This window comes from Drosophila hydei, unplaced genomic scaffold, assembly GCF_003285905.1.
Source record: "Drosophila hydei strain 15085-1641.00,03,60 unplaced genomic scaffold, DhydRS2 tig00000211-arrow-pilon, whole genome shotgun sequence".
Lineage (NCBI taxonomy): Eukaryota > Metazoa > Arthropoda > Insecta > Diptera > Drosophilidae > Drosophila > Drosophila hydei.
Genome location: NW_022045685.1, coordinates 2,087,407 through 2,112,213, shown reverse-complemented (window position 1 = coordinate 2,112,213; position 24,807 = coordinate 2,087,407). Strand labels below are relative to the sequence as shown.

Here is a 24,807-nt window from a genome sequence, read left to right as displayed (position 1 = left end):
TGGCAAACCCGTGGGAGAAATTGAGTCGTACAGACCAATTAGCCTGTTGCCAGTACTCTCCAAAATATTCGAAAGAATATTTCTGGAACGAGTACTGACACATCTGGGACGCCAGGAGGCCATTCCAAACCATCAGTTTGGCTTCAGGAGACAGCATGGAACACCGGAACAGGTTCACAGAGTTGTGCACCATATCCTTGGAGCCTTTGAAGAAAAGATGTACTGCTCTGCCGTCTTTTTAGACATCAAACAGGCGTTTGATCGAGTTTGGCACCTGGGACTGCTGCAGAAAGTGAGGACCACCCTTCCAGCCCCATTTTTCGCGTTGCTATCCTCATACCTTATTGGAAGAACCTTCCAAGTGTCAAGGGGGCAAACAGTATCCTTGACTAGACCAATTATGGCTGGAGTACCACAGGGTAGTGTTCTAGGCCCAACACTTTATACTTTATTCACAGGAGATATGCCAACTCCCGAGCCAAATATAGGAAGTACAGATGCAGTACTCATAGCGACCTATGCAGATGACACCGCCATCTTATCACGTCACGTATCTGCGCAAGAAGCTTCAGACTCACTACAAAAATATCTGGACTCTTTCGGACGCTGGGCAAAACGGTGGTGTATCACCATTAATGCACAAAAGTCTGTACATACTACCTTCGCCACTAGAAGAGGAGATTGCCCAAGCGTTGCATTGGGGCCCACTATTCCCAAAGCCTCAAAAGTAAAGTACCTTGGTATCACTCTTGACAGAAGGCTGACTTTTAAAGCGCACATAAGTCAAGTAACCTCAAAATGCAAAAGCAAGCTAAAAACCCTCGACTGGATGCTGAGAGCTTCAAGCAAGTTGTCTTACAGCAGCAAGGCCGCCATCTACAAGGCAATAGTTGTCCCAACCTTCGTATATGGTATCTCTCTATGGGGCTCCTCGGCGAAGACTACAAGGAACAAAATTCAGACCCTGCAGAATAAAGCACTACGCAGATGGACTGGAGCCAGCTGGTTTGTAAGAAACTCAGTCTTACATAGGGATTTAGCAATTCCCACAGTTGCTGAACTCATTGGGCGACACAGTTCAAGATACGCGGACAGACTTGCAGCGCATCCTAACCATCTCGCAAGCAACCTGGCTATAAACAACAATAGGCGAAGACTGAAGAGATTGCATCCTCTAGACAATATTAGAACTAATTAAGATAGTAGCTACAAGTGCAGAATAATTGGCATATCTGCCCTCCCATTAGTTAAGGTTTAGAGCTAAATGCGCTATAGAGTCTAAGACAATAAGCTGCAACAAAATAAAGAAATAAATATATTGCCTAAAAAAAAAAAAAAAAAAAAATTTAAAAAAGTAGACTTAGTTAAGAATAAAGAGACTAAAAGGTTAAGAGAAGAAAGCATCGAAAAAAAGGATATAATTAATATATAATATGTAGAAATCAATCAACAAATATTTAATATCTAGTTAAAAGCCCATATAAATATCTATATATTTCTGGTTGATAAATAAATAGAGATGTGTGTATGGCAAGGGATATCCATTGATACTAGACTCTAACAATAAGCAGAGAAAAGTATAAAGAAAGGAAAGCATTATATCTTTCTTCTTTATATTTATATATTCATTATATATTTCTACTTTTTATGCTTTTCTTTTCTATGTATCTAGTAGTATCTATGAATATCACTTGTTATATCCACAACTCTATTTATTTATAATTAAATTATAATTTATTTATAAATTAATCAAAAAATTTTATTTAATAATATAAAGATAGAGCTATATAGCTTTGCTGTACATGCTTCAATACAAATTTAAATAAATAAAATAAAATAAATTAAAAAGCACAGCTGTAGTTAGGGCGCAACTGAACGCATCAGACGCATTTTATTATTATTATATTTAATTATGCTTTCTGTGAAAGAAGTCTTTATGCGGAAAGGAGTCTATAATAAAATATTTTATATATTTTACAGGTGCATAGAAATGAAATAAAATTAATAACACATTTAAGTCAAGTTCTGCCTTTTGTTTTCATTTGCATAACAACAACAAGTTATACAATTCTGAGTTTACAAAGCTTCGCTTTCAGATCAGCGTTTGGCCTTTAGCTGAACTTGAAAAGTTTAACTTTTGAGGGAAATCATTTGCATTCTTCTGATTTGATCTGATTTTTTTAAATTAACAAATATTTGCAATTAAAACTCTAAGAAATCTTTTAAATACGTTAATTCTTAAGTCTTTTTTATAATTTCTATTTAAGCATTTTTAAAGGGCTTTAAGTGGAATCAGTTGGGATTTTATATAGATTTTTTCATACATTATTCATATGCGCCATTTTTAAAGTATTTTTCTGCATTCGAGATGAAAAAACGTTTGTCAAATGCTTTGTTCAAGTTAAGCGCCTGTTTGTGTCCCACTGGGTGCACCACTCACACACCCACACACACCTACCTTATGTGTATTTCTATTCATTTGGAGCTTACATAAATTCATCGAGTTGGCAGTTGGGGCTTTTTGGCTCTTTGGCTGCTTTTGGCTTAATTGCTCAACAAGTTGGCGTCGTGCAGCGTTGCCGGAGTGCCCCAAAAACGGCAGCTGGAATAAAAGGGAAACCGGCATGCGAATACAATTTAGCATTCAATTTGAGCAAAGGCCACCTGCCAGGCGCTGTGACATGCAAACACATGGAATACATCTAATGCCAGTCTGTTGACAGCTGCTGTGCTCTGTCTGTGTGTGTGTGTGGCAGCAGGTGCGGATTTGGGCCATGGCAATCTGTGGAGTCCACAATTAAAATGGTCGCCGCATGCTGATGCGTTGCTGTCAGAACTTAAGTCCACCATTTGCACATCGCACGCTAATTGACTGCGGCTCCCCCAAAACATCAAATTTTACTCCTAAAGGTCGAGGCCAAAAATCAATAGGGTTTCTGCCACTCAGCTGCGTACGGACATGTTGTCATCGTTTGTGCCATGCCATTTGCCAACAGCCTTTCATTTGAGCCCCCTCACCCTCACCGGCGTCGTCAACACCAACATTGTCATCATTTAAAATTCAAATGCAAACTTGCTTTGCCACAGGTCGCAACTAGCAGTCGAAGTCATTAAAATTCGCAGGCGGCCAAACAAATGCGGCCGTTGCGTTGCGTTGCCTCTTTAAGGCTAACTAACTTGGTCTTTAATACGCACACAATCAGCGCACGAAAGTATGCTACACACACACACACACACGCACGACACAACTCACACCAGCTCAGAGAAACTAAACACACAGCCGACGCTGCTCAGCTCACCATAGCGAAAGGCAAAAGAAAAATGTCCTGCTGCTGCCTGCTCATATATCCCTCTATAGAAAAGTGGGAAATCGCAGCGCTTTAGCTGCACTTCTCTAGCAGTTCTCGACTTCAATATCGCCTGGAATTCGCTTCTGACACGTGGCCAAACTTGGATTAATCTAGCTGATTGGGCAGGCAGTAGATAACACAACTTTTCAATGGAGTTGATGTAATAAATTAACAATTAACAATCGAAGCCAACTAAACACTTCAATTTTTTTTTAGAAAGTTTTAAGAAAATGTTTGTGAAGTTCTTTTACGCTTTAAGCCTTGTTAAGATATTTCATGCGCTTAAAGCTTAATTTTCTGCTTCATAATATTTTTAATTTTATGCAGAGAAATGCAATTTTTAACGCAAAAATGAAGTGAAAAATCTTAACAAAAAACCAAACAATTCTAGTGCTGCCAAAGCCAATGTGTGCCAATAAATGTTTTCATGTCAAATATTTATTGCAAATCAATAGTTGTTTGCCACTAAGGAAACGAGATGAATAATTTAATATTGCATATTGATTTTGGTACTCGGAGCAGCTGTTTCCTTGGCATGCGTGCTCAATTCCCGAAAACCTTTTCGTATTATGCGCAAAGCCTGTATTTTGCTTATCCCAGACGAAAGTGGGAAATTTCGCTCTCACCACACACACAGAGACATCCAGGCAAGACAGCTGTGCTGTGTGCGCATGTGTGTGTGTGTGTGTGTCGCTTAGCTCGTGCCGTCGTTTCCTTGTTGTGCTACTGACTCCGGCACTGACTGGGACGCTTGTCGGTTGTGTTGGTTGTCGGTTGTGTCGGTTGTCGGTTGTGTCGGTTGTCGGTTGTCGGTTGTCGGTTGTCGGTAAATCACAACCATGGCACGGCAAACGGCAATCAGTTTGTGTTTGGCTGTGTAGCGCGTAACGCGTGTGCTTCTCACACGGCCTCGCTCGCCATTTTTCTACGGCGCTCGACGAACTTTCGACGCAACTTGTCGAATTTGGACCAAAAGAATAAAAAAAAAGAAAAACAAAAACACAAAAAAAAAACCAAAATAAATAAATAAATAAAAATAAAAAGAGAGAACAAATTCCAACGGCAGCAGCGACATTTTGCGTGATGTGCGCGAAAAAGTGAAAAGCGACAACAATTGCCAAACCATATTTTTTTTCAAGTGTGTGTGCGTGTGTCTTTTGGTAAAAAGCTGAACTAATTAAAAAATAAATATATATATTAATGTATGAATTAAAAATATTTTGCTGTATGTGCTTAAGCAATTGTTGCACACTCACAGGGCTTTGGACTCAGAGCTCAGAGCTCAGATTCATAATGCGACGACGAGCTGAGTCCGTGCTGTTGCCAAGGCCAACGCAATGGCAGACGCTCTGGCGCCATTTTTATAGCGGCATGCTAGATAATATATAATAATAATGATGTATATATATGTATTTGTGTATATGTGTGAAATTGTATATGAAAGTATTGCCAGCCAGCAGGTTATATATATATAATTTATTTTTTCGAGTGATTTTTGTTTGTTTTTCATTTCTTATTTATTTTGTTTTGCAGTCATGTGGCGGGCATTTTAATGCTGTTTACGAAATCTGTTGTGATAACATTTTTTTTATATAAAATAAATATATATATTTTAGACATAGACAGAGGGCGAGAGCTGTATCGAGAGCTATATCAAATATAAACTTTATTTTGTTTTTGTTTTACATGATTGAGTTTGATGGATCACAAAGCTATATAATTTACCTAGCAGAGAGAAATATTAATGGATTGTTGAAAAGTTCTTGCAGTTTTAAGTGTGATTTGCTCGAAAGATAAAGAAAGAGAGGGAGAGAGAGAGAGAGGGAGAGAGTTGACTTAAGAGTCTATAAATTAATTTTATTTGACAGACTTTCAGATCCAGCTTTATAACTCTCTCTCTTAATTTTCAGTGAGAACTTTGATTGTATAATATAAAAAGTGCTTAATATCGAATATATTTTTTTATAAACATAAAATTAAATATTTTTCGTTGCTTTTAGACAATTTCTTTAACGTTTTCTCACAGTCAGTCATAAACAACAAGATGCTTTGATCTCTCAAGAAGAATATTAATTTAGAATATAAGCTTAGAATACGTAGATCATATATATAATCTTGCTAGGGTATTTAGTGAGCGGCAACTCAAAGTTAATGTTTTTAGTATTTTTTTCCTTCTTTATTCGTTTGTTTGTTTGTTTTTTTTTTTGTAGCATAATTTTTGGCGCAGACAAGCAAATACACGAGCATATTTGATGAATTTTGCTGTCAAAAGAAAATGCGTGTAGCTGTGTGTGTGTGTGCGTGTGCGGCGACCATAAATATTTGATGAGAATTTCAAATGCAAAAATAGCACAACAAAAAAATTAGCTTAAACAGGTTTTTTTTTCGGTTCGCTTTTTAATAAATGTAGAAAAAGTTGTTTTGTGTGCGCTGCTGCAGCTTGGGTTTGGGTTGCCGCTTTAAGTTGCAAGTCAGCCAACGTGTCAAATGCATGCATGTGTGTGTTGTTGTTGTGCGTGTGCATACAAGGCAATTGCATGACGCTGCCCTGTGCCTGGCCCCTGCATGCGGGTTAGAAGGCGCCTGCCAGCCAGCTAGCCAGAGAGTCAGCCAGGCAGACATATGTATATTATCTCTAGTGAATTATGGCCTGGCCATATAGATTCCAAAACGGCTTGTCCTTACAAGAACAGCAAACGGCCAATGTCTGCCCCACACACACACATACACACACACACACACTCTCATGCTAAACACATAGCTTTTTCTATGTGCCACCCACTCGCAGCACGCCTCGTTTCCGTCTGTGTATCATCATCGTGCATTGTGGCACACATTGTTAAATGAACGATACAAAACTTCAACTCTCAGACACACACGCACACATATTTGCAACGGAGCGAAATGTCCTGCCGCCTGCCAAACATGTCGCCTGGCACTTTGGTGTCCTACACTGTCTGCTGCTCCTCTTGCAGCTGCCGCTGTTCGTGTGTCGAATTACTCGACTCTTGCTCTGCTGCAACTTGAAATTAGATCTTGATATACTAGCTGCTGCAAAGCATTCTATCTCTCGCTCTCCCTGTCCCTGGCTTCACAGGTTTTTTCATTTTTAAATCAGAGCCATACATAAACGCTGTGCGAATATGCATCCCACTAATTGGCTTCTGGCGCCGCAGCGACTTAGCTCGTAACTCCTGACGCTCTGGCTAAAGTCAGATAGCAGCTGCAAACCTTTGCTAATTTATTGATGCCAGGCATCAGTAGCAGCAGCAGCAGCAGCAGCACCAGCGACAGCAGCAGCACCAGCTAATGCTGGAAATTGAGTTATTTATGCTTCAGAATTGATTGCTGTTTGTTGTAAAAATGCAAGCGCGTCGTCTAACAGCAGCACCCTTCCAGTTGGGTCAAGCGAGCCAAGCGTGTGGCTGCCTGGTAAACAGTAACAGCAACAGCAACAATGACAATAATTTGCACACATTTTGCATGATGTCTAGCATTTGCGCTGCAAAGTAGGCAACACTTTTTTCAAAACAAGTTTATAGAACTTTATGATTAATGCGCAACTTAGCTTAGGCTTTTATATAAAATATGTATTAATTTGCCTGCTAAACACGAATCGAACCAAGAAACTTAACTTTGAATTAAATAATCTGTGAACTTATATACTCCAAAATGCCTTAGCCCCTTTGGACTTGGCAAATAAGGCAAATATATTTTATTTTTTTATTTATTTTTATTAAGTGTAGAAGCTGTACAATCAAATTTAGTACCTTAACAACACATGTATATATATGGAATTAGAGCCAAACCACAGTCACATGCTTTTTATTTAACAAATTTTTAAATATTAATATTCTGCTATCTTTTAGACAGCTTAATCTAAACAGAAATAAATTAAGAATATATTTTAAAGGTCGATGAAGAACACAGAATACATGGCTTAGGGGAGCAAAGAGTTAGAGAAAGTTAAATATTTGATCGACAAGATCCGTTGCAGTAGATCTTGAGGCTGATGGCGTCTAGGTCTGCTGCTAGTTTTAGTACAGTGACTAGCAGCTTTGTGGACAGCTGTACGTAGACGCCTAACCAGGCGGGCATCAAGTCGCTCAAAGTAATTTTTATACACCTTTGGATTCTGCCTTTAGTTGACTATATTTGTTAGTTTTAAAACATCTAAGATACTGTTCCTTACGCCCACTCTTTTCAAATATCATCATCATCCCATTCATCATAAAATATCGATGCAGTCGACTGCAACATTTTAAAATTCATTTATTTGTTGTTACGTTTTTGTGGTTAATTTTAAAATTTTTGCTTTACATTTAATATGAATATATGAATTCATGCTCTTTTTTGCTGATATTTGTTTTGTCTGCGCGGTGTAATTAGATCAAAGTTAATTATTGCGAATCACACGTGTTGGCCATTTGACAGCATATTTAATTCTCAAATGCGAGCGTTAACTGACAGTTAAAATATGTATGATAAAAAGTGTAAATTCATTTGGAACTTGACACCTTGTCCCGATTGATGTCATATTCAATTTGAATCATAAATATCTGATATATGTAGGAATATATATATATAAATATATAAACGCAGAGCCGTGCTCATAAAAATAGCAGTGCGACTGAGCATTAAATGTGGCATCTATATATATATATATATATATATATATATATATATATAAATATCATTTTTAACTTGCCACATTGCCCCGATGGTTGTCATATATGCCGCTTGCTCATAAAAATAATAGTGCGGCTGAGTATTAAATGGAGAACAAAATATGTTTATATAAAATATATAACAATCAAAGAAACTGAAGAGCTTTTTCACTATTTCATATTCAATTAAGATTATTATGTAGTAAAAATATTATGAGATATATAAATATATGAAAATAATGTTGCAGAAAAGTCTTTTGTGCACATAAATTATTTTCGAGAAGAGTCCTTTAAAGGCTTTGCAAGTGCAAATGAAAATATAGAAATGACTTTGGAGTAAAGTCTTTTAGGCATTTTCACCTGGCAGCGTGAAATTGAATTTCACAAGTTATAGCTGCTTCAGCTCCGAGCTGAGGTTCCATAATATAAATATGTATAAATATGACTAAATGAACTTTTGCTATATCAAAAGGTAGTAGCTCGGCAGTTGTTGAGCTGCATAAATAGGCAAAAATCAGTTATGGTAAAGAGTTAAATATATAGGGTATCTCATGCCTTGTCAACGATATCTGGTGAATATTTGTTAATTTTTTGCGCCTGCTTTGATGGGATTTCTTTTTGAATTTGCATCATTCGACGAGCTTATTTATTTATTATGCACTCAGCTCGAAATATTGGTTGGCAATTTCAATTGCAATCGCAGCGCATTTATTTATATTTAACATATTTATTATATTTGCTGTCTACTTTATGGCGCTTGTCGCTTCGATTTGCGCCCATCAAATGGCAAATGACAACAATCGGTTTTCAGTTTCAGTTACTGCAGCGCATTTGTGGTTAACAACAGACCACTCTGGGCAGCGGGATCGAACTCCCTGGGTAATCATTAATCATGTGGGCGGCGTCTAAAAGTATGCCGCAACAGTGGCATGCAGCATGCAGCATGCAGTATGCAGTATGCAGGATGCGGCATGCAATTAAAAAGCAAACAAAACGCAGCGCCAACATAAATTTGCTGCGCCAGACAGGCTGGAGGTAGGCGCATGTGGTGGGCTGGGAGCCTTTAGCGGCTGTGAGGTATGCAACAAATGCCTTGACACGCAACAACATACATAAATACATACAAACATATATATAGTATAGCTGTTGCATAATTTTTAGGCAGTGAAGAAAAAAAAACAAAAAAAATATAAAAACAAAAAATTAAAAAAATAAAAAATGCAGTCCTAAGCACGCTGTGAGCAGGGAAAGCGAGCAAGAGTGTTGACAGTGAGAGAGAGGGAGAGAAACAACTGTCGCAGCGTAAAAAATTCTCCATAAGACAACACACAACTTGCACAAAAGTGGAGCCACACATGGATGCTGCAGGCACGACGCTGATGCTGGTGGATGCGTCGGCTGCGGAGAAGCACCATCAGCATCAACAGCATCCACAGCAACAGCAGCAGCAGCAGCAGCAGCATCATCATGGCCATACGCGGCACATGCACCACCAGAACGGCGAGCCAGCGTCCAGCGATGCAACAAGCGGCACACAGAACACTGAGCTGTCACCGTCGGTTGTTGCCACTGGGGCGGCAACTGGTTCCATTTCGAGTGCAAATGCAATTCTAACCGACACTGTTACGGCCGGCACCTCGAACAGCTCTTCGGGCAATAGTTCGCCAGCCAAGGCGTATCTGCATCATCATCTGCATCACGGCACGCACTCGCATGCGCATCATCATCATCATCATTCGCTGCAGCTGCACCATACTGCGCCGCCCTCACCACTCGCTACGGTGCGACACCAGCAACAACAGCAACAACAGCAGCAGCAACAGCTTTCGGGTGCCTCGCCCCCACCGGGCGGCTGTCTGGCCGTCTGCTGCACAACGGCAGCCGGCTCCACGCATCATCACATGACCGTGGGCCATGTGCCGCATCTGCCGCCCCATCATTCGCTCTATCCGCTAATGGCTGCCGCCCAGCTGGGCTACGTGGGCTCCAGTGGGCCCAGCTCGCTGGTCAACTCGCCCGCGTTGGGTCGGCGCAAGCGCTACACCAGCACCTCCTCGAACTGCTCCAGTCAGTTTAACAACAACTACGCCGGACTCGATGTCGACTCTCTGGATGACATGCTGCGCAAGGTAAGAGGCGTAGTGCCTGCCACATCAATCACATTTAAATTACTTTAAAATGATTCGTGTTTCAAAGTTTTCAATTTTAATTGAACTCCAACTAAAAAAGCAGTCGATGAAGGTGATGAAAATTCTTATGGCTGGCTAGAAGTTGACTTTAACTTGTTATTGAAGACTTGACAACAAGCTGAAGCTCTAGATGATTATCCAACTGATTTGCTTGGTCTTCACTTTGTCCTGTAAATGGAGCCGAAACCCTAGTTCCATGATTATGTAAGCTTCCTTTCCCTTGCTCTTATGATTTTATGCTCATAATACCCTACTAATACCTTTGCTACATTTGAGTTCAATGCCATAGCAACCAAGCAGCGTTGCAATGGCAACTTAGATGACTGCCCCTCACTATCTCCCGCTCTCTTTGCATCTGGCTATCCGCCTCGCCTAATAACTTGCTCGCATTTCACTCAGCGCTGGGTCTACGGGCGCTCTCTGCCACGTCTCGTCTCTTTAGACCTGTCTGGCTGTCTGTCTGCAGTCATAAATTTAGAGCCTAGTCCGGCAAAAGTAAAAAAATATGCAGCGCTTTTTACGTGTTGAACATTTTTAAGCGCACAGCCGACCCATAAATAATATGCGACAAGATTCACCCCCTGCTCAAGCCACTCCTTCAGTTTCTCTTTAAATATATATATTTGGTATGCAAACAATTTAAATTTGTTATGCGCTCGGAAAGAATGCCTAATGCATAGATGGTCGGCTGCAACATTGCCGTCGGCTCTGACCGGTCTGGCAACGTTGCGCAGGCGACGTAACGGGTTGCGTTTATGTGCGTGCCTATTTGCATTACGTATACGTACACTTGTTTCTGTGTGTGTGTGTGTGTGTGTGTGTGTGCCGTTACGGCTTTTTGGCCGCTTGCATTTTATTAGCGATAATGAACTCCACGTGCGGCAGCGCGAAACGATGCGAAACTAAACGAAACCGTTGCATACTTTGTGGCATGTGAGCCCAACTATGCCACATGTACTCGTTGCACCCAGTGCAAAGTGAAGTCTCAGCGGGTATGCTAGAGTTTGCAGTGAGCTTGAGTATGGAGCAAGTTGAGTGTGTTTGGGCTAGTTAAATGTAGTATAAAAGCTCAGGTAAACGTTTCTGGAGCTGAGCTAGGTCATGCTCTTTCATTCATGCACTCACAGGGTATTTTCCAGTTGTGTTTTTGTGTTTTTTTTCGCTATTTGTTTCTATTGTGCAGTGTCGCATTGCCACAGGTTAGCAGCGTGTGCCCGCGACCCTTAATGGGTCGATGGCTGATGTAGGTATTGGTAGCCATTTCTAGCTGCTTCTGCATAGCATTTGCGGTGGCCATTATAGGGGCTGGGCGGCGCGGTCTGAGGGTCGCGGAATGACACTATGCGGATCTGCGGTGCGGCTGTTGCTATTACCATTTGCCATTCGCCATTGCGATTGCAATTTTGTTGTGGCATACTTTCTGGCCAGGCGCGTGCATAATGGCAATTTGAATAATGTGCCAAAATATGCAGACATTTCATTGTTTGGCCTGCCCAATGCCCAACCATCGGGCGCCCTATCCATAAACTGGGGCACTCGCTGACAATCAAAGTTTGCCTCGATTCACTTTGACGTTTGTCATAAACACAGCCTGGAAATTAGATAGACTTGGGAGCTAAAACTTTGCGGCCATAAACGAATGACGAGGTCAAAGGCAAAACGGCAATAGAGGAGCGAACAAGACAGAGAGAGAGAGTGTGGGAGAGAGCGCAGAACTTAAATCGAATTGGGGCTGAACAACAACAACAACAACAACAAGAGCAAGCCGAAAGTTGTTATCAAGTTGCGGCGCAAGTTTGAAGCATTTTTGGCATCATCAACAAACTTTTGTGGCTGCGTTTCTCTCAAGTGGCGTCCGCAACGAAAAGAAACCGATCCGAAAAGGCGACCAGCACTGAGGCATATCTATTGGGTTCCATTTGAATGGTGCTTAGCATGCGCACTGTGTGCGCCCAGCTTTCGTTGAACTTTACATTGAAATCAACTGGCCAAGAGCCAGCTGCTTCGATTGCGAACATTGCTTGAACAGCACAGCTTGAAGCAAGCGCAAGAAATAGAACTTTCTAGATCGAAGAGAGTCTAAATGAGCCTAGCATTGGAGCACGAGATAAGTCAGAATGCTTGCATCCATTCTAAACATCATCAATTATTTGTTCATTTATCTAATTTATCTGAGACTAGCTTCGACTACCGAAACAGCTTGCCAGCTCTATCCATATCAGCTCGAAAGCGTCGTCATTTCGCATGGCTTTATTGGCCATATCAATGAAGCTTTTATGGCCTGCAAGACCAGCAGCAGCAGACAATTATTTCATATATATGTGCATGGATAGGGCGGGAAGTTGTAAAAATTATGCACACCTTAACATAATTACGTGTGGGCTCCACTGTCGAGCTCTGTTTGCACGGTTTGCCAGACGCTGTTGGCTGTTGTGGCAGTTGGGCGTGGGTGGTGGACTCGGGTTAGCTATGCCCTGGTCGCTCGTTAGTCGCCATGAAATGCCTTCGTTCTGGGAGCTGTGCCACACAACAAATGAGCAGCAGACCCGCATGGCCCCGAAAAAACTGCTACACAATACGCATCTTAAGCAAACAAACACACAAGCAGAAATACGCACAAACACACACGCACACATCTCTACCCACAACACCTGCATTGTGAAATAATGTTTTTATAAGCCACCTTTATGTAATGACAATGGGGAATCATTAAATGTCTATTTGCGCTTTTTTTTTTATACCCTGTTAACAGCAAAATGGGTACGTAGTGAGGTATAAGAGACTTGTAGTTGTATAAGTTAAGTATATTTTGAGATATGTGAGACTTGGAAGAACGGTTCTTATTGTAATTGTAATATGTATATTTATATAGAAAATAAAGCCTGATCAAAAAACTTGCACACACAGCTTCAATAAAGATTCATTATGCAGTTGCGTTCACAAAATTAGTAGTGCAGCACTACACAGAAATTTAAAATAAAATATATGCATATGAAAATAAATAATATATAGTATAAAGCCTGATCAATGAACTTGCATTGTGGTATAAAGATAGTAGTGCGAAAAGTATAAGCGAAATAAAAACACACGTTTGCCGCTTTAGTTCTAGAATAGAATGCAAGAAAAAAAGAAAACCGACAATATCCTGTTATTTTCGACGATTTCAGAGAGATATATAAGCCTTGTATAAAACTATCTCAAGCTTACACTCATAGACAGGGTATTTTCTAAGTCAAACATGCCACTCCTGTGCTTGGTTCACCTTTTATTTTTGCTTTTACTTGGCCGCCATTTTAGAGTGTGTGCAGCAATGAGCTATTGTCAGCCAACGGAAATGCCTTGTAATTATTAGCTTTGTGTCGCCTCCGCCTGTCTCCTTCTACTCTTCATGCTGCTTGTTCCCTGTCTGTTTCGGTAAGCTTTAAAGGCTGATAAGCATTGGGAATCAAGCTCATTTCGCATATCGTGCAAATCTATGAGCGAAGCCATAAGCCAACGGGCATGTGTGTGGTGTGGCACTGATAGACACAGCTAATTTTGAGACGTCACGCATTTATCTTGCGCCACATGTTGGCAATCCTAGCTACACACATATGGGCAACCCTTCAGAGCAGATTTCCTTAAGCGCTACTTTTCAGAATAAGCTGAAAACCAAAAAAAGCAGCAGGCAATGGCAGCGAGTAGAAAGCGGCAAAGCAGTAAAAATAGAAAAACCAGCCAAAACACACACACACACACATAAAGCGTCATAAAATAGCAAAACTAACGAACTCGGCCAGCAGAGCAGTCCCAGAGTAGGACAACAGCAACAACAGCCAGAACAACAAACAAAAAAGAATAGAAAAGGGTTACCGCTTAACTGCCTCGCCTCCCTCCCCCCAGCAACCAGCCAACTATGTGCGTGTCCATCAAGGGATTTCCCTTCAATTAGGATTAATACTCCAGATACCAAAAACAACAAGCATCAAAATAGAAAAGGAGCACCGAAAAAAGAAACGAAATTCTGCAACGAGTGTTGCGTATGCTTAACTAGGGTAATGCCCTCTACACACATGGGTACTAAACACACCCACACACACACACATGCAGTCTGGTTCGTAGACCCTACTGACAGGCGTATCCGCTGCCATAAAGCTGAAGACGAGCTCAGGCCTCAAAATGGCGCACAATTGAGGCATTATTAGTAAAGTAGTTTTGCATACTTCAAACTGAACTTGGCATGTGCGACCCACGGATGCCCTCTAAGGGATTGGCGCACCAAGTCTTACCAGCTCAGCTGGGAATCACTAGGTTAGCTGAACACCTACAAACTGCTTGGCTGCTCTGCTTTCAGTACAGGGTATGCACAATCTAAGGTCCAGCCAGATAGAGTCAACCTTTTTTTTTTTTGTTGTTTTTGTTTTGACGAGGACTTTGATGAGGGGCTGCTTGGTATCGGTTTGCTTTGCCTTAACTTTTTGCTGCTCCTCTTTTTTTGTTGGGTTTAAATTGCTCAAAAGTACAATTTATCACAATTGGCAATTGGATGCCATTGTGTGTGCGTGTGTGTGTGTGTACATGTTCGGGCTGCCTGGCAACAACTTGACCAAGTTTCTTCAACTAGCTCAGCGGCTCGATAAGGTCACGAAAATGTGCCAACGGCTCGCTCGCTCGCCCTGCCCGGTTGACCACACTGGCGAAATGAGTTTTGCTCACATGGCACATAGCCTCACCTTGCACTGTGCCCCGCTGTTCACTCTGCTTCCTGGCACTTCGATTCCCTTTGCTGGCACACTTAGTGTGTAGTTTCAGAGATTCGGTCATTTAAACTTTGTTTGCGGTCGAAAATTTGCTGAAAACTTTGGCTGGTTCAATTTTACGACCATTGCCCAGATACGATAAACAATTTATCGATAATTGGGCGCAAACTAATTTATGTGATTTCGTTTGGACCATCAAAGTTGATGCAGTTCGATCATTTTTACGAAGCTGCTTCAGGAAATCAAACCAAATTAACAACTTTATTTATCGATAAGCGTTATCGATCACTAGGGAGTAAATCGCAACGACAACGCGCAGCAAATATGCAAATTTAATATGTTTTTAATTTGGGACAACAACAAAGCTCTTAGCGGCACACTCTCACACACACGCAATAAGGTGTGTGTGTGTGTGTGTGTGTGTGTGTGCGCCGCAGTCATCATCATCGTCTTTGTCATCAGGCAAACTATTGAAATGTTGAGAGACTACGCAAAAAAATGAAAGGCAGAAACAACAAGCTGCCATCAACTCAGACTCCCTCGCACCCATTCTACCCCTGCCACGCCCCACTTTCTGCCCCTCCCCCTGTCAGCAGTGCCACGCTTAGCACTTGCTTTTTGGTTGGCTTTCTTTTGCAGACTTTTGTGCGCGGCTGCATTCAAGTTCTGTTTGCGCTTCAGATTCACAGATTTACAGAATCCAGATACCAGTTGCCAGTTGCCAGTTGCCAGTTGCCGGTTGCCAGTTGCCAGTTTGCCCTTTTGTTAGTGTGCGTGTGTGTGTCTGCTTCGTGTTCACGTGTAGATTTTATTAAACATATGAATTCATTATGTAAATGCGGCAACGTCGACGACAACAACGAGAACGAAAATTGTATGAAAATCGCCTTTTGTTGCCTGCTCCGTTTCCATTTCCATTTTCATTTCCATATCCATTTTCCCATTTCCATATATCCCCGACCCCGCAGCCTGTCTCCCTTGCATTTATGTAGTTGGGCAACGTGGGGTTAATGGGTTATGTGCTGTGATTTTCGAGAAGAGTGCGCCCCGCCACGCCCCTTGCCTGCCAGCCTTTATCAACTTAGTCTTTTGTTGATTTTTATGTAAAGCTCAAATTGATTTGGCATTGGGAGCAGCTGCGAGCGCAGCCGCAAGAAATTATTAAAATTTCCATGCAACAAAAAGTTGCCTTTGGCTCGCTCTCTCACTCTCTCTCTCTATCTCTCTCTCTCTATCTCTCTCTCTATTGTTGCTGCTGCTGCTACAACTTCTTATACCCTTTGTTGCATAATTGAATTCCAATTGTGAACGTGTGCGGCGCCCCCTTTAACTGCACTCGAGCTACAATTACCGTGTAGCGAGTGGACAGGTCCGCACGGGTTGGCAGCGGGTTTGGTGTCTTGAGCAGCACAAATCACAGCTGCGCCCTCGACTGGACTCAACTGGGTGGCTGTTAAGTTGTCCGCCCAACTGTCTGTTCGTCTGTCTGTCGTCTGTCTTGTCTGTCAGCTGTTGTTATTGTTGTTCACACACAATTAACACTCGAACAGGCCTTAACACTGGGGCTTAAGTTTATGTGATGTGAGTGTGGGGCGGGCTGGAGGGAAGCTGGGCAGGCAGGGCGTGGGAGGCATGTGTGCCACACATGCCATGCTCCAGCCACCTACACATGCCCAACGCACACACACGCACACTTACACAGTAACATGCCACTTAATTTCATTTCTTTTCATTTTGGCAACAGTGGGACGCACAGTGTGACAAAGTGGCCAAAGCTATTGATATACAAATGAAGCATCGATGAGTTCTTGACAGTCTGAAAAAGTATTTGTATGCCTCTTAAGATGGAAAGCGAATTAATGCAGCTATAGCTCACATATCTATATATAACTTATATATTTTTAGCAAGAAAATTTCAATTATCCAGAAGCTTCAAGGCGCTTCCTCCCATATAGCACAGATTCTTAACATATTTATATATATATTTTTTTTTGTTGATTTGCCCACTGTGCCGCTTCTCATTGTTGCCAATGTTATTTTCATTGTTGCTGCTGTTGTTGTACTTGTTGTTTTCGTTTGTCATAAAGCGGCGTGAATGTAATCAAGGCAGCTATTATTCTTAGATTTGAAGCGCAAATGAAAACGCCGGGCAGAGGCGCCGGGCCGGGCCGGGCAGCCAAGACAGCAGGCTCGCTGCTCCGCTCCAGAGTTTGGGGTTCAATGCGAAACAATGGCCCTGCCTGAGCATGTGTGTGCCACAGGCAGCAGCAACAAAAAGGCCAACGCGCTGTCGCATACAAAATCCTCATTGTTTGAGGCTGCGGCCCAAATGATGATGGGGAAAGGAGGCGGGGCGGGCATCCATGGGTGGTTGTTGTGGCCCAGGTGCTTAAATATGTACACGAGTGCGTGAGTGTTTGTATTCGCTTTTGCATATATGTATTTTTAAGTAAGTTCGCGTTCCGTGAGACACGAAACACGCACAGCTGGGCACGAACAGCGAACGATAAGACAACTAATAGATTGTGCCCCGACTAGTATATGGCACTGTATGTGGCAACCGGCGTAAGCAAAGGCTTCCAGCTTCTGCTTCCAATTTGCTTATCGCTTATGACAGCTGGCAAATCGTATTAAAAAATCTCTTTCCGCCTCGAACATGCAAATCTTTTAATGTATCTGAAATTCGCATCATAACGATTCTCTTTGAGAGACGCGCGGCACGTTCTTGTCATTTGTTATGCTCTTTGAGCGCAGTAATCAGTGCACAATGGCAATTCATTTGTGCGCCTTTGTCTGAGATTCGGCTTCAATTAGTTGGCAATGAAAGTGCATTGCTTTAAATCGATAATGACCGCGAAATGTCGACATAAGCTTCAGCCCGATGGCCGGGCGCTAAAGCTCTGTGTCAAGTGCCAAGCACTTTGTGCATTTTGCTGGCCCAATCTTTGATGCCAGTGTGTGTGTGAGTGGGTGGGTGGGTGAGTGGGTGGCTGGGTGGTTGGGTTATGTGGTTCCAGCTCCGGTTCCGGCACTGGTCGACTTTTGGCCAATGTCTGCAGTCGCCTTGCGCCAATGGCAAACAATTGCATTGTAATTTTTCAGGCAGAGCACACATACACAAAAATATTGTTGTTGTTGTGGTTGTAGTTACTGTTGCTATTGTTGCTGCTGTTGCTGTTGCTGTTGTCGACTTGTGCTGCATTTTGGCTGGCATTTTTGTCTTTGGCGAACAGTCGATGCCAATGCCACAAAAGCCACTCGAAATATGCTTGCCACACACACGCGCTCACTCACAGAGACATATGTGTGTGTGTGTGTGTGTGCGTGGGTGTTTGTGTACGAGCAAACAGAATTATTGAAGCGCGCCGTCCGAAAAAAATTGCAGCCATATGAACGAACAGCATCAGTCCTTTGCCCGAGCCGGTCTGCCAGTGCAGCCCAGTCCATCCTAGCCACGCCCCATGCCGCCCAGTCTATCGCCTCTTTTTGCTGACCATCCGCTTCACTTAGCTGGACGTTCTCGTCATTTTCAATATTGTTGCAGCTGCAGTTGCTGCCGCTGCTGTAGTTGCGGCTGTGGCTTTTGGGTCATTGCAAGAGAATTAAATTACAGGAGCGACTGGCAAAGGACCTCTGCCTGTCCTGTGACTGGCGATGTGCGTCAGTTCGATAAATGAAATATTGAACCGGTTAAAAGTGAGAGAAATTCCACAAAATAAAAAAAAAGTAAAGAGAAAAAAAAAAGTAAAAAGTGCTTACGAAATTTTTCCATTTAGTAATCAGGCAGCACAGCTGCTGCCTAAATCATTGAACTTTTGTGAATAAAGTTATTTAAGCCTTATAGTTGAATTGGTACTTAAAAACAAAGTTAAGTGCTATGTATATGCATAAAAATATATATATATAAAAGGTGCACAGACAGAAGAATTTGAAATAAATTCTGATATGCTTCCAATCTAAAATATGTTTTGAAACTTCGCTAATTCTGATTTGCAGTCTCTGAGGGAATATATTGGCCTTGTTCGTCTAGAAGCTAGAGATCAAAAAAATATATTATTGGGCTATCGGGGGCGTGGCAAATCGTGTAACTTTATCTTTTGCAGCTTGCTTAGCTAGAAATTCATGAGATTTCTAAAAACATAAAATAAAATATAAATATAAAAGATATAAAAAATATATAAGGCAATATATGTTGGCAACCCTGCTTTATGTGGCAACCCATTTGACAGCTGATGGTTGCTTTTTGTTGTGTTTGCCTTGACATTTTATTGTGAATAAACCTAGAGCAGAGCAATGCTTGCAAATTCTTCACATTTTCTATAAAAAATGGTTCTCTTCGTCGATTTTATGCACAATACATGGTGGAGAGGCTCTTTTCTGGTTAAATAGATATGTTATAAGCAATAAGGTGAGTGTTGAAACACCGTTGCAGCACTTTGTGTGCTGGCTTTGTCATTGAACCATATGCCTTTCATGTGTCTGGTTGAAGACTAGGAAAATTGATCTAGATTGCAGCTATGTGGGTGAAATTATATTTAAACATAAATGTCATACTATTTTTTGTGCAATAAGGCCCATTTCATTGATATCGAAAATATAGTTTTTTGTTTTAATTCTATTTTATATAATTTAATTTAATATAATAACTCCAAAAAAAAAATCTGCGAAACTAGAACTCTAAAATTTGATAGCAGACTTGCTGTAGACTCGCTCTTCAAGTTTTGCTTTTAAGCAGTGAACGAGTATGATGCAGTCGGGGCTCTCGACTGCTACATTCTTACTCATTTCTGCTGTTTGAGTAGCTATTCAATGGCATACAGCGCAGTGCTTGAACGACTATGAACAGCAACTGATAATAAAGTGGCTGAGCAAAGAGTTTAAAACAGTTTAGTAAAATGCAATCAAACATTTAGCAACTGAGCAAAGCAGTTTAGGCAAATTATAGAATTTGGCTTGCAGCAGATTTTGGGCAATTTTGTAATTCGTGTGCTCTACACTCGCATACATCGACACTCGCAGCTAACTAAGTGAGAATATCATCAAATAAGTGCCAGCTGCTGGGCTATGGCCACATCCGCTGTATTCTCACGTTGTTGCTTTGACATTCCGTGGAGCCCGCTGGCTTTTTGCAGTGTCAACAGCCGCAGATTTGACGCTGCTTCTGAACCAATTTTTGTGTGCCTCAACTTTTGACTGCTCAGGCAGCAAATCATATTGCTATATAAAGCGCCTGCTCTCTCGCTCTCTCTTTCTCGCTTTCTGCCTCTAGCTGGCTCAGTCACAGCTGAAACTTTGTCAACAATGTTGAATAATTAAAATGCTCCCTCGACAACAAGTCTGTGCAAAGACTAGAGCGACATGGGCCCAGCCTCAGCTTTGGCCTCAGCCAGATGCCAGCGGGGAGCAGCTCGCTGTTCCTGCCATTGTTGTGCCAGCGACTTGGCAATTTATAGAGACGTAGAGGGGATGTAGCAGCGGGGCTGCAGAGCAACGGACTGTGTCTTGGCGGGCCTGCTTGTCATCGTCGTTGGCAGACAGGTAGGCAGCCAGGCAGCCAGTCAGCCAGTCAGGCATGCAGCAAAGCTCATCAGCAATTCTCAATTGCTATTATAATATTTTTTGCTTTTGGTTGTGCTCGTCGGTTTGGTAAACACCTGATACAATGACGGCAGCTGAGGGGCATGCCACTTGGCTCTTGTCTCTTGTGTGTGAGGCAAGTTTTGCTTAATGCGCAGTCCCCATGCAGCGCCAAAGTTTGTCAGGCTAAAAATTCATCAACTTTGTTGCATAATATTTCAATAAAGCCCCTCCCCACACGCCCGTGCCCAGTCGCCACTCACTCACCCACTGTCAGCTCTAGCTGGCGCGCGTTAAACAGAGACCGAGCAGCAGGGCAATTGCCTGTCTACGTCAAATTAAAGTATGCCACAGCCGATGCCTCGCCTTGACTCTTCCACAATAGTGCACTGGGGAGTGTTTTGGCTTTTGTGCAGCCTGTAAAACCTATTGCACCGACACACTGACAGTGGGGTGGAGCGGTCGGTCAATGGGGGCAATGGAGGCATTGCTGTTCCCTGAGCGACATTTTCTAAAATGCAAGACGCCAGCCAAATTAGTTGGCTGCTTAATGAAAACTTGGCTTACAACATTGGCCTAATAGAATTTTCCATTAGCCTGCAGCCAACGAGCAGCCGTGGGGCACGCCAAAATCACAATGCAAAATAATTTCCTGCGCGAATTCTCAGGTATAAAAATGTGAGGCTTCAGCTGTGTCGACTAGCCAATACTCTACCGATGCTCTGACTGCTGAAGTCTTTCAAGTGAGATCGAATGTAGATCGAAGCTTGGGGCATTATATTTGAGGCATTATATATCCATCTATCTATAGATGGAGCACACTGATCTCTCTCTTTCTCTTTCTCTCATTGTTTCCGTTGATACCTTTTGCTCTTATTCTCTTCTGTCGGTCCTTTCTCTTTTTGCCTTTCTTCAACTGTTCTTCTCTCTCTGTCTATCCGTCTGTCTTAATTTTTAAACTTTTCTCTGTCTCTCTCTGTAGCGCTCTCGCGTTTTATCCTTTCCCCTCTCTGTTCTTTTTATTCTTCTCTTCCCTTTCTTCTTCTCTTCTCTTCTTGCTTGGTCAATCTTTCGCTCTTTTCACTCTTATTTATCTGTCTTTCATTCCAATTTTCGTTTTTCTCTTTATTCTCTTCTCTCTATCTCTCTCTTTCTCTCTTTCTCTCTCTCCCTCTCTCTCCACTTCTTCCTTTCTTTCTTTTTCCCTCTCTCTCTCTCTTGCTCTTTGTCCCCCTCTTTTTGTCCCTCTCTCTTTGTCTCGCTCTCCATCTGTCTTTCATCTCCTTCTCTTCTTTTCTATTCTTATTCTTTCTTTTACTCTATCCCTTACTGCAGTTCTTTTCTGCTGCTCTTTTCCTTTTCCTTCTCTTCCATCTTTCCTTTTCATATTGTTTTTCCTCTATTGCTCTTCCTGTCCCCAGTATCGGCTTTTCCCCTTTAGCATTTGCATAATTTTGTATAATTTTTAACCAATTAAACTTAATTAACTTGCGTGCACCTGAGTGGCGGGTGTGTTGCGTATGTGTTTGGTTCTCAGTGTGTGTGTGTGACTTCATAGCAAACGTAAGCCAGTTGCCACTACGACTACGAGCAGTTGGTGGATGCAGTCAGATTCGTAATTATTACCACTTATGGCTAAATACTGAAGTTTGAAGCCAACGACAACGACAACAACAACAACAGCTGCGCACATGTGGCTATGTGTGTGTCTCTCTCTTTGTCTGTTTGCTTCCCACAAAAAGTTGTGCGAGCCGCAGAAATTTCCGTATCATGCAGCCGCAACAGCAACAACAACTGCAACAACATTAAAAAGTTTTAGCCGAAAAAAAAGCAACGAATGTTTTGTTGCTGTTGCTGTCGGGAAATACTTTTCGCTTAAATACTTTCGCTGTGGCCGAGGCTCTGGTTGCTATGCTGCTTCATCTCATTTGTTTTTTGTTTTTCAAATTTACTTTGCCCAGTTTTTGGGGCGCATTAAATTTCTGCTTCCACCTTCGGACAAGGCATAAATCTTTGTTATGCCTTTCGGTTTGATATTTTTTTATTTTTATTTTTTATTTATTTTATTTTGTTTTTAAGCCGCAGCACCAGGAGAATCACGGCAACAGCCTTTTACCAGCCTTGCTAATTATTTTGAACATTTCAGTTCATGTTGTTTGTTAGCTTCGCAACCTTTTTTTTTTTGGTAAAGTTTGCCCAGCCCTTGGCTTAAAAAAGTTGTGCATATTATTTTTGAGGTTTTAATTAATGCGAGCCAACTGGCCTTTGGCTATTCGCCAAAAAGCCGAGCATAAACATGACTTTAAAATGGCTTTTAATTGCTTAGCGGCTTTGATGCACTTTGCTTGTGCAGCTAATTAATAAATTAAGACTGCAAATGTTGAGCCTTTAAGGTAATGGGTCTTATGCGCTTAGAGCTTAGACTTTGTCATAGGCAAAGCTAGGCGAAAGCAGACGCATTTCTAATCAATTTTTCAGCAATTCATTTTATTAAAGAATTGAAAATGCTTTCTACAAGATTTGAACTGCGTTAAATTTGTTTGATAAAATATTTGCAATCTGATAAAATAAGGCAACTTAGTCTAAACAGAAATTAATTTAATTAAATTTGTAAGGCTATGATTGCTTAGAGGTAGTTTGAGAAAGTGAGAGAAAGAAGCTCATGGGCAAATATTATAGACTTTAAGTCAGGTCTTGAGGGTGGTGACAGCTAAGTCTTGTGTTAGTTCTAATGCAGCGACTAGCAGAGCTGTGTGCATCGAGTCGCTCGAGGCAGTTTTTGGCCACTTCTTGGCATGCGTCTCTAATTTTTAATACCTTAAAATCTCGCTTGTTCTCCTCTCCAGGTTCATAAGCAGCGAAACCTATCAAATATGCAGCTTAGTAATGTTATCGATCAGTTGACATCGCTTGCCCATATCAATACCACAAAGTATCCGCAATCGCACTTAGATAAAATCAGATTTTGCACTCAATAAATTTCTAAAATTAATAATATTTCATGCATAGATAAATGTATTGCAAGCCTAATTTCATACACTTTGCGGCAACTTTCGCCGTGTGGCAAGACAAATTTGAATTATTGATAGCATAGAGGCCCGCATCAAACTGTTAATCAATCGATCAACTTGTCAGCTGTTAGAAGTGGGCCAAAGGCCGTGCAGAGTGCTTCCAGGAATTTAGTAACAGCTTAGTCTGCCACGCCCAGCTAGCCGCCTTCAAGTGTCCGTTGAACTGCAGCGCTTTGAAAGCGGCAAAAAGTGGAAAACAAAAACAATAAAATAACTAATATCGGTTAAACGTTTCAATTTCCGTGTCCGTTTCCGTTTCAGTTTCCGACTGAGCGTTTACGCTTGCATGTGACCCTTATTAAGCCACTGATTGCCGTTATAGATTTACATTTACACGCCACATTGGCAGGAAAGTCCCGTTATTAATGAATGTCACTTGACATTCCGTTAACGCGTTGCGCTGATAAATCGTATAGGAAATAGAAGCACAAACACCCAAAACAACAACAGCAACAACGTTAGGCATTATAATAAGCAAGTCGCCAGCATATAGCAGAGGCAAACACTCATTTTTGCCGCCTGACATTGCATTATTTATCGATAACAATTAGCAGTGATGCATGAAATGCGATAACATTAATTAGCCCCGGCTCTGACGCTCAACAATAGGCCACCTCTCCCCAATGGCCACGCAAACGGCGCCTGGTGATTTCTCGGCCATGCATGTAAAGCATGTGCTGCCCCTCCGCCTCCGCCTCCGCACCGCACAGCTAGCCACGTTCGGCTGGCTCTATGCCTGGAAACTTTATTAGCATGACTTTGGCAATAAAATAGTACTCATTGAAAGTGTGTGTGAGTGTGTGTGTGTGTGTGTGTGTGTGTGTATTCATTGTGGGCCTGTAGCTTATTTACCTCATAATTCATGTTTCATATGACCATAATTTAGGTATGAACAACATAAGATAGCACATCGATATGTATCGATACTTTGCTAGTGTTACGGAAGGGGGAAAAATTACTTTTAATCCTGTCTAACTGCAGTTTATACTGGGCATACCTAGCAGTTATGTTATATGATCATAATTTAAGTAGTCACCATAAGGCAGCATATCGATAAGTATCGATATTTTGTTACTCTTACGAAAGTGAGCGAAATGACATTTTGTCTGATATAAAACCAGCTCATAGAGTTTATTTACGCTCTGATCACAATTTGCTGGTATATCGATAAATATCGATACATTGAAGAAGCGTATTAGCCTATCTAGAGCCTA

General features: G+C 41.7%; 1 protein-coding gene across 9 annotated transcripts in view; it reads left to right on the top strand.

Moving 5' to 3' along the window:
- Positions 1-24,807, top strand: part of LOC111601957 (uncharacterized protein CG43867) — a 125,912-nt gene that overhangs the window by 31,414 nt on the left and 69,691 nt on the right. For 2 of the 9 annotated variants that reach the window (XM_023318830.2, XM_023318829.2), the window contains exon 1: positions 9,194-10,146. The exons of 6 other annotated variants lie outside the window; for them this stretch is intronic. In XM_023318830.2, the coding sequence (XP_023174598.2) occupies positions 9,373-10,146 (774 nt within the window). In that variant the 5' untranslated portion in view covers positions 9,194-9,372. Of the gene's footprint in view, positions 1-9,192; positions 10,147-24,807 lie in introns of those variants that run through there. One more of the 9 variants, XM_023318825.2, reaches the window with a different exon arrangement.